The 10,629-nt window shown below is 48.4% G+C and overlaps 1 protein-coding gene across 1 annotated transcript; it reads right to left on the bottom strand.

Moving 5' to 3' along the window:
* Positions 1 to 263: 263 nt before the first annotated feature.
* LOC121820375 (uncharacterized) lies at positions 264 to 1,477 on the bottom strand. The gene is made up of 3 exons (XM_042254555.2): positions 1,344 to 1,477; positions 959 to 1,135; positions 264 to 475 (listed from the first exon to the last, which is right to left on the bottom strand). Exons 1-3 carry the CDS (start codon positions 1,468 to 1,470, stop codon positions 423 to 425), a joined length of 357 nt encoding a protein of 118 aa, XP_042110489.1. The 5' UTR covers positions 1,471 to 1,477; the 3' UTR covers positions 264 to 422.
* Between the last annotated feature and the right edge of the window lie 9,152 nt (positions 1,478 to 10,629).

The raw sequence follows: 10,629 nt of genomic DNA, 5'->3' as shown, positions 1-10,629 counted from the left end.
CTCAGCAGCACCCCTACAACAGGCACCTCCCTCCTTGGAGCTCCCCACTCTTCCAGGTAGGGACCCAGGCAGGAAAGGAGAGCTCCATCCAGAGTGGGAGTTGGGGGTGGGGGTGGGTTGTACTCCCAGAAATTGTTTTCTTTTCTCCATCATGACCTGGAAAGAACACTGACAGGAAGGAAATCAACAAAGATCATTTATTATAAAACCAAAGAAAATTTCCTTAAAAGATTGAGCTTGCAGTCACTCGAAAGGGACAGAATTAAGAACAGGTGCTCCCATCCCTACCCTCATCGGCATCTTTCATGGTGCTAAGAGAACTGGATGGAGCCTTGGCCTCCAGACCTCCAGGTCAGCATTGGCGCAAGCTGTGGTTGCCCTGTCTTCTGGATTAGGGGGCCAGGGTCGGCCCCGCCTTAACCCTAGCGCCTCCAGGCCCGCGTAGAATTGAGCAGCTGTCTGGTCCGAGCTCTGGCTAAAAAGAAAGCGACTGGTCAAATGCGGGCTTTGTGAGGTCCATCAGAATCACCTGGAAGGCTTGTGAAAACCCAGATTGCCTGGTACCCCTCTCAGGGATTCCAGTTCTCTGGGTTTGGGTGGGGGACAGAGTTTGCATTTTTAACAAGTTCCCGGGTGATGCTGATTCTGCTGGTCCTGCTGTCCTCAGATATCTAAGCGCTAGGGCAGATCCAACAGGGAGATTTGGCGGGAGACGTCCCCTCAGGATGCTGCCCCGGGCTCTCACCTGGAGTCGCAGATGCGCTACGTTTTCATCTGCGGGTCTAGCCGCAGGCCATTCGCTCTCCCTACTCAGGACCCACGCCGGGGGTTTTTTAAACTGAGTGGCTGTTTTCAGAACTGTCCCAGGACCTCAGACTAAGGAACCGGAGGGAGGTCCACCTACCCAGACCGCTGGCCGAAGGAAGCATTCCTGGCCAGAGCTCCTGAAACCCCTCACCTCGATTTCGGCGGATCCGAAGCTGAAAAGACATTGCCACGATGAGGAACTTGGTCACATACTGGTAAAGGGGCGGTCCGATGATGAAGACCAGGACTCCACATCCTGGGACTGTGCTGACCACGAGGGAGACCCTGAACCACGCATAGAAGGCTGCCAGCATCTCGCTGTCCTGGCCTGGGAAGCGAGGTTCGGGTCACGGAGGAAAAGGGGCCCTTGGGTGAGTCCGCCCAGACCGGCCCCTGGACGGTCTAGGATTCCAGGAAACCTCAGGGACACTGGACAAAGGACCTAACCCCCACCCCCACCCCAGGAGTAACGGGGGCGCACGGGATGAGATGCAGCCTGCAGGACTTCAGAGGGCGCGAGCTCCGGGCTCACTCACCAAACAACGCGTGTAACATCCACAGCTCGACATAAACGACCTCTAGGATGTGATCGGCGCCTCTAACCCCTCTCAGTCTTTGGGCGCTACGAAGCGCCAGGCACAGGAGGGACTCGGGGCGGAACATGGGGCAGGGCGGTCCGGAGCGAGCGCGGCCTCTTAGGCTGCCCAGCCCCGCCCCTTCCGCGCGCCCGGACCCGCGTCCCGGGCTTCCAGCGCCTAGCATCCCTCATGCAGCACCCATCCTCCGGCCGCCGCTCCGTGCGGTCTGCCAGGCGAAGCAGAAGCTCAGGTGCAGGGATGGTCGCCGGCTAAGAGCTAGGGGATCCTCTGCTGTCCAAGGGCCCCTGAAAACACCCCTAGGCCCACCAGGCTCAAGTATGCCACCCCAAGCGTGCCACGAGGTGGCGGGGTGGGGGGCGAGCCGGGACGCCGCCCAGGGTCGGGCTCCCTGGGTGACAGGCATAAGGAATCTGGAAATCAGGCCATGGGATGAAGGGGAGAGACTGAAGAATGGAACCCACGCCGGCTCAGAGGAGTCCGCGGTCCTCAAAGCCGCCAGCCTTCTAGAAGCCTTCTCAGGCCCGGCTCTCCCTCCCGCGGCCAGAGAAACCATCTGCCCTTTGGAGGAGACCTGCAGCCCCGGGGCGGAGCCTAGGGTTCCCGCTAGGGGCGGTAAGACCTGCACTCCTGGACCTGAAACAGTGTGTCCAGAGGGAAGGAAACCCGCAGACTGTGAAGGAGATCGCGCTGGACATCTTGGGTCTTCCTCCCAAACGTATCCCTCTGATCTAACCTAATCACACAGCTTACAAGAGGGGCATCTGACAGCACACCTGACAAGTGTTCCTCAAGACTGCCAAGGTCGTCAAAACACATGAAAGTCTGGGGAAACGTCACAGTCAAGAGGAGCCTAAGGAGACAATGGCAATTAAAGGTAATGTGTCCTAGATGGAGTCTTAGGATAGAAAAGCGACAGCTGGTAAAAATGAGGAAATCTGAATAACTGTGGACTATTTAACATGTCACTCAGAAAGCATATTAAACAGCAGAGACAAAGGTCTGTCTAGTCAAAGATACGGTTTTTAATGTAGTTGTGTATGGATGTGAGAGTTGGACCATAAACAAAGCTGAGCACCAAAGAATTGATGCTTTTGAAATGTGGTGTTGGAGAAGGTTCTTGAGAGTCCCTCCAACTGCAAGGAGATCAAACCAGTCAATCCTAAAGGAAATCAGTCCTGAATATTCATTGGAACGACTGACGCTGAAACGGCAATATTTTGGCCACCTGATGCAAAGAATTGACTCATTAGAAAAGATCCTGATGCTGGGAAAGATTGAAGGCAGGAGGAAAAGGGGACGACAGAGGATGAGATGCTTGGATGGCATCACTGACACGATGGACATGAATTTGAGCAAGCTCCAGGAGTTGGTGATGGACAGGGAAGCCTAGAGTGCCGCAGTCCTTGGGATGCTGAAGAATCGGACCCGAATGAGTGACTGAACTAAACTGAAAGGTGGGGAAAATGGGTGAAAGTAGTTAAAAGGTACAAACATTCAGTCATAAAATAAATCCTAGAGATGCAATGTACACCATGGTGACTATAGTTAATAACACGCATGCATGCTCACTTGCTCAGTCATGTCCAACTCTTTGCAACCCCATGGACTGCAACCCACCAGGCTCCTCTGTTGATGAAATTTTCCAGGCAAGAATATTGGAGTGGGTTGCCATTTCCTACTCCAGGGTATCTTCCCAACCCAGGGATCAAACCCATGTCTCCTGTGTCTCCTATATTGGCAGCTGAATTCTATACCAGAGCCACCTGGGAAGCCCTATAATTAATAATAATGTAATGGCTTCCCTGGTGGCTCAGAGGTTAAAGCATCTGCCTGCAGTGTGGGAGACCTGGGTTCGATCCCTGGGTCAGGAAGATCCCGTGGAGAAGGGAATGGCAACCCACTCCAGGATTCTTGCCTGGAGAATCCTGTGGACGGAGGAGTCTGGTGGGCTACAGTCCACGGGGTCGCAAAGAGTCAGACACAACTGAGCGACTTCACTTCACTTCACTCCATATTTGAAAATTGCTAAAGAGGCGATCTCAAAATTCTTAAGAAAATTTTGTAACTATGTGTGGTGATGGATGTTTACTAGACTTCTTGTCATGATCATTACACAAAATATACAAATATCAAATCGTTATGACATACACCTGAAATTAGTGTTATATGTCAATTATCTCAATTGAAAAGAAATTAGAAAATGATATCACAAAGTTATTAAATGGACGACAGACTTGAAGAAGATACTTGAACGCCAAAAAAACCCCACAAAGTATTGATATTCTTCCAAAAAAAAAAAACCTCGATGGAGATCCCAATAGATAAATGGACAAAGAACATGACTTGGCAATTCACAGAGAAGGAAAATAAGTTACTTACCAGTATATGAGATGATCTACCTAACTACTGAGAAACATAACAAGACACAGAAAAACAAAGTCAGAGGACTGACACTCCCTGACTTCAAGACAGACTGTAAAGCTACAGTAATTCAAGACAGCATGGGATCTGAAAAGAACAGACAAATAGGTCAATGAACAGAGTCAAGAAATAGACTCACCTGATTTTTGACAAATGGAGCAAAGGCAACACAATGTAGAAAAGATAATCTTTTCAACAAACAAAGAACGAGCGAGGGAACCTAGACAGACCTTACACCCTTCACAAAAATTAACTCAGAATGGATCAAAATGCTAAATGTAAAATGCAAAACTATAAGGCTCCTAAAAAATAACATAGATGGAAGTTGGTTGTCAAAAATATCAAAAGGCTTTATTAGAATAGGAGCCGCGGGCATTCAACTCACAGCTTTAAGCGGGTATATGGAGGACACCATTATCAATCACACCAGCTGTGCCAACTTCTGGATTAACTCTGTTAAACCAAAACCTCCTGGCTGGCCTCACCCTTTCTGCTTTGCTCTTAAGTCTCCCGAAAGCTCCTCTATGCAGTACCAGTTGGGTTTGTTTTTTTTCCTCCATCAAACCTCTTGGGAGTGTCAGGGACCAATAAACAGAAGGCGAGTGCTGGAGAATCCCCTGGTAGGTGGGAAGCGCTGAGGAATTCCCAGTCATCCCACAGATAACCTCTGCCCCCAAGTTCCCACAGTCAGTCTTTGGGATTTGAGGTAAAACCACCCTACCCAAACTGCATGTAGTGCTGGAAGTTTGCTAACTTATCTCTAGTTCTCTTGAGATGTTTTAAAATACAGACCACAATTTTCTTTAAGGAATAATTTGCTGCTGCAGTATTGAAACTGTGAAAAATTGACATTTGAAGAAAAATAAGTTATTGCTATAGGACTGAGGGGGGAAAAAAAGTAAAGAAACTTCAAATCTGTTATCAAAGTAGTTCAACATTTTAAGAAAACTTGTCCTCTTAGAGAGAAAAGTCAACTTCAAGTTTTGCACCAGCTTATTTTTAAAATTCATTTACTCAGTTAATTTATTTTAAACTTAGTCCTGACCACACACAAAACTCTTTTCTCAGGGTCCACTTCCCACAAATCTTCCACTGCTTAACTTATTTTAGCACAAATCTAACTTTCAAGTTTTTTAATATCTGGAGAGATTATTTTTAAGTAGACTTTCCTAAAATATAATTATTCCTAAAGAATTCACCCAAAACACTTTTCTCATTTGCATTTTCTTTCCTTAAAAGTTTCTCCACACTGAATTACTTTCCTTGCTGACAAATTTGTAACAGATATAGCAAGGTTTTATTTAGCTGATGTAAACCTAGGCACAATAAAAGTCTTATACTTAATGTGCATGACTCTAAAGACATTCTATATTAGTTAGATCAAAAAACTTAAACATGAATACCAGCTATTAATACTGAATATTTCTCAGTCCACATGAACCTGAAATTCATTTAGCTTAATATCTTTTGTATCTAGAATTGTTGATTTGTAAGTATTTACTTTTCTTAAGCCAATTAAATAGAGTTCATTTACAAATTAACCTCAGCAAGATTATCCAAAGACACATACTGAAACACATATTTCCAGACAGACACAACAACAAATCTCATAGCTTCATTTTCTCTTAGTCAGAATCAGCTGTCACGGTATGAAACTCACTAGTCATAAATAACAAAGGGAATGAGTTAAATTTAAAAATTTTTTCCATCATCTCCCCTGCCTCTAGTCTCAGGAACTAGAGATGATCTAGACAACATAGATGATCCTGAGAGCGCTGGTCTCAAGGCACAGGTAGAAAAAAATCAGGTTCTCTAACAGGACTTATCCCTCAAGGATCAGAATTAGTTTTTCCTCCAACCTAGCTTTCTCTACTGGTTGGGAATTAAACAGGGGTCAGTTAACCTTCAGCTGGCATTGTGTACTTAATTGGTGCAACTGAAAGTTCATAATTTTCATAGATCCACCTTGAAAAGTTGATCAGCCAGTGTAACAAGGTCATCTATGTGTAACTTGGACCAACCTAGAGTGTATCTTTTGACTAGAGTAGTCAAATCTTCATCTATGCCTTCTAAAAAGGCAGGGTTATGCGAAGGATTGTTTTGATGGTTAGAAAATGATTCAGGTGTGAGGGAAGCATGTTGCTTAAAAGTTCATTTCAAACCTTTCATAACAGTCCAGAATTCATTCATCTGACTTTTGCTTGTACTGTTGAATCTCTGTCTAGTCCACTGTTTGGGGAAAAACACTCTGGGATAAATTCGAGTAATTTCTGAGCTAATTTCTTCCAATCAGGGTGAGAATGAAAGTGGTTCAAATCCATTAAGTGATCTTTCCATAGTGCTTTCTTTATTCATTCCCTTGCTTTGCTTTCAGAAGCTAACAGTTGTATTAATTGATAAGGATCTGACAACCCAGGCTGGTAGGTCCAGATGGTTAACTCAGATTCCTTAGCAAATCCCAGTGGACCCTGACACAGATCAGGAAATTCCTTGGCTAAAGCTCTAAGTTCTGCTCTGGTCCAGGGTGTGTTCATAAGCACCAAGGATGATTCACCTCTCCCTGTAATAGATTTCTCCTTAAAGAGAGCTATAATCAATTCTGATTTTTTTTTCCCCCTTTACTGGGGAAATGGGAGCAGCAGGAGGCGGAAAAGTTGTTGGAAGAGAAAAAGAAATAGCACCTGGGCCATGCAATTCAGATAGAAGAGGATGTGAGCAAGAGCAGAGGGAGAGACCAAGTCAGAAACAGTGCTAACAGCCTTATTTAGTTTGATACAGTTTCAAGCAATTTACTATTTCCTGCAAAGAAGTTACTCTAGCATTTCCTTTCTTGGAAGCTTTTAGATACTAATTAAAGGAAGCATTCCATTCAGTGTGTTTGATCTTAACAGCCAGCTTTTTCTAACTGTGCACACAAAAATAGCAATTTTAGAATATCAAAAGAACCCCCAAATTGGGCCATTTTAGGTTGCGATCTTCTTCAGTATAACTTCCCCAAATAAGTATATACTTGCAAGTATGAGTTTTGCATGTACATAAACCTGGCTGGAGTGTTAGTGGCTTTCTGGCTTTGTGATGCGCCTTATTTCCTTGTTTGAGAGGCTCAATTTCCAATTTTCAGTTGAATTTGTCAGATAAAATCTACTACTGAAATGACCCACCCAGAAATGTGGCAGGTCAGCATGCTGCTTGTGAGTTCAACTCCTCTAGCTTATCACCCGAGAGTAGTTTCAGCCTTCATATTGGTTTCTCCCTTTGGCGGTTCTAAGAGCACCATGGGGTCTTGGATGGCTGAATACTCAATTCTTATTCACGACCCCCTGAGGATCAAGTGTTTTAATTAATACGTGGTTTTTCCTATGGGACCACTGCATGGTATGAGGTCTCTGTCTCCACCACTGCTGTAAATTTCTCAATCACCTAAGAAAGCTGTAACTGGCTGCAGGGAGCTGTCCCGTTTTCGTTGGAGCAAAGGTCTCGTGTAATATCTTTATTTTTATCCAGACGAATTCTATTACAGCAGCCAAACTGAGGAAATGCATCAAATCAATCAGCACAGACCAATCAGTCTCCTGCTGCTGCTGCTAAGTCACTTAAGTAGTGTCCGACTCTGTGCAACCCCAAAGATGGCAGCCCACCAGGCTCCTCCGTCCCTGGGATTCTCCAGGCAAGAACACTGGAGTGGGTTGCCATTTCCTTTGCCAATGCATGAAAGTGAAAAGTGAAAGTGAAGTTGCTGAGTGGTGTCCAACTCTTAGCCACCCCACAGACTGCAGCCTACCAGGCTCCTCCATCCATGGGATTTTCCAGGCAAGAGTACTGGAGTGGGGTGCCACTGCCTTCTCCAAATCAGTCTCCTACATCTGAGCAAACCTGGGTATATTTCAACCAGTACCACCCATATCTTTCACCTGGACGGATATTCTCCAGTCTCTTTCAACCAAGCCCCAACCAGTATCATTCCACTGGGTAGGTGTTCCCCTGAATATTTCAATCCTTCCCCTAGTATCTTTCAATTGGGTGTATATTCCTGGGTATCTGTCAACCAGGCCCTTGCCAGTATCTTTCAATGGAAGAAGGCAGGTACCTACTTATTTATTTATTTACTGCCAAATAAAACCCAGGATCATCAACCAACATGAGAGATCCAAGAACCAGAGGAGACTCACCCAAATTTGTCTGGACGCTCCGAGGAGGTAGATGGGTACAAGAGGCCTCTGCTAGTACCAAGGCTCCAGTTCTTTGTAGAGTTGAAGCAAAGGCGAGACGTCCACTCTGGGTCCCTTCTTCATGGTTGCTGTAAAACTGTTGACTTTTTTTTTTTTTTTTTTAAGCACAATGTGAGACTTGCAAGCCAAGTTTTATTTGGAGCAAAATAAAGACTATAACCCAGGAGCAGTTTCTCAGAGGTGTCTGAAATGCTGTCTCTCTGGCTATAGTCTTCATATTTTACTCCAAATAAAAGTTAACTTACAACTCTCACATCGTGGTTTTTTGTTCTTAACTCGGTACTATCAATTTTGAACAGTAATGACTAACGTACTTTTAAAAGAGTTTGTGCAGCATTAAGAATCGGCACAGGTGTGTCGTTTATAAGCACCCCTTTCCCCATTCCTATCAAGGATGCTCAGCCCTCAGTTTTGCCACTGGAAGAGGTGGCTGTGGATTACTTTCTTATTTACATATTTGAACCTTGAATTGCTGATTCAAATCCCTAGTGGAAGAGTAGGGTGATTTACTAAGGGGAGTTAGGTTCCCCCTCCCTGGCCCTCCTCGAAAAAGGTGCCACCAGCTCCTTCTTGTCTGGGGGACAGGGAGACCTATCTTAATTTTGTTATCTCCCGGAAAGCAGTTGTTTATGTGTCTCCAGGCCCACCGTTAGCTTCCCAGCCTGGCCCTGTGAGTACACATGAGAGGCAACCACTTAAAATTCACTCTCAAACCCCAACCTTGCCAGCCAGCAGCTTTTCATTTAAAGCAGAAGGGATTGCTTCCTCTCTCCCACTAAGTAAGGCTGACTGGTGGGTGGGGAAGGTGCACAGTGGGCATTGGTAGGGAGTTTGTGATGTCCTCCACCGTCTCAGGTAAGTGCCAGGTACACCGAACCAGAGGTGCCCAAGGCCCTTCTGGGCTTTCTGGAAGCTCAGGGGGCGCCCTGGTCAACTCCACCCGGACTTCCAGCCGTACAACCTTTGGCATGGCAGTGTGAGCCCAAGGAGACCCCAGAGCCTGTGACTGGGCCCTGTCCCCAGAGAGTCCACAGGGTCCCTCATCAGAGTCAAACGGAGAGGAGTCTGCAGAATCCTGGGGCCGCTGCCACATGAAAGGCCGTCCCAGAGACACCCATTCCGTCCAGAGACACCCATTCCGTCCAGAGACACCCATTCCGTCCTCTGCTTCCTGAGAGAAAGGCCAGGCAGCTAGCTCCTTGGCCAAAGAACCTCAGCCGGGCCCTGGGCGCAGTTCCCCAGGCCCAGGTATTCATGATCAGTCCATCTTCCCCTTCCCTCCGCCCCTGTGCTAAAAGTCTAGCCCAGCCTTTGGGTCCTTTTCAAGGCCGCCCGGCGGAGGCGGGGCACAACCTCCCAGGAACTTGGCGTTTGTGGCTGGAAACACACTCACCAGCACTGAGCAAACCCGACCCCTCACCTGCGGATGCGCCCCGGAGCGCTCGCAACTCGCCCAGCGCCTGCACCTCGTCTCCGTGAGCCCAGCCCCGGGAACGCACAGGCTCCATCTCCGCGGCCCCGCGCAGGCGGGTTCCTGCGCACCTCCCTGGGTGGGTGCGTCCGGAAGTGCCTCCTGGCTCCAGCTCCTTAGCCCCCGAGGACTGGTTGGGCCTTCGCGAGCGGAGACTCCCCGGGCGGGCAGAGTTGGGGGTAGGAGACGCGGGTGGAGGAGCTGGCGGAACGCTGTTCTGGCGCCCGCAGCGGGAACTTGCAGACGCTCGGCCCCCGCCCTTCCACGGGCGCCGACGGTGGTAACCTTGGCGTGACACAGGGGTGTGCCCCCGTCGAGTCCCGAAGTACGTAGTGCCCCTTGGGAAGAACTCGAAGACAGGGGAGCGAGCGGGGAGCCGCGCTCTGCAAAGCGCCGGCTCAGGGAGGGCTGAGTGGAGCCCTTGGAGCCCAGCCCAAAGCACAGCTCAAAACACAGCTACCTCCAAGTCCATCCTAAAGGAGATCAGTCCTGAGCGTTCGTTGGAAGGACTGATGTTGAAGCTGAAACTCCAGTACTTTAGCCACCTGATGCGAAGAGCTGACTCATTTGAAAAGACCCTGATGCTGCGAAAGATTGAAGGCGGGAAGAGAAGGGGACGACAGAGGATGAGATGGTTGGATGGCATCACCGACTCGATGGACAGGATTTTGGGTAAACTTCGGGAGTTGGTGATGGACACGGAGGGAGGCCTGGCGTGCTGCAGTCTATGGGGTAGCAAATAGTCGGACACCTCTGAGCGGCTGAAATGAACTGAACTGAAACTCCAGTAACGGCGGGACCAGGGGCCCAGACTCCAGGTCCACGCTGGGAAAAGCCCCACCCAGCTCTCCCGCGGAAGTCGGGCTCCGACAGGGACGCCCCCGATTGCATCCCCAGAGACCTCGTGAGCGCGTGGGCTGCCGCCATCCCTGAGCGCCAACCCAGTTCCCGCGACAAGGGGGGCCCGGGAGCCGGCGCGCTTCCATTTCAACTTCTTTTGTCTTGGCTTTGGCCCTGTGCAGACCCAGAAAAGACCAGCTCTTTCTGGGGCGGGGGTCGGGCGGGTCTGGGAAGACCAGGGCGGGCGAGCCAGTCCCACGCC

This window comes from Ovis aries, chromosome 9 (assembly GCF_016772045.2).
Source record: "Ovis aries strain OAR_USU_Benz2616 breed Rambouillet chromosome 9, ARS-UI_Ramb_v3.0, whole genome shotgun sequence".
In the NCBI taxonomy this organism is placed as follows: Eukaryota; Metazoa; Chordata; class Mammalia; order Artiodactyla; family Bovidae; genus Ovis; species Ovis aries.
The sequence above is the reverse complement of the archived record's forward strand: the minus strand, read 5'-3'. Positions and strand labels throughout refer to the sequence as shown.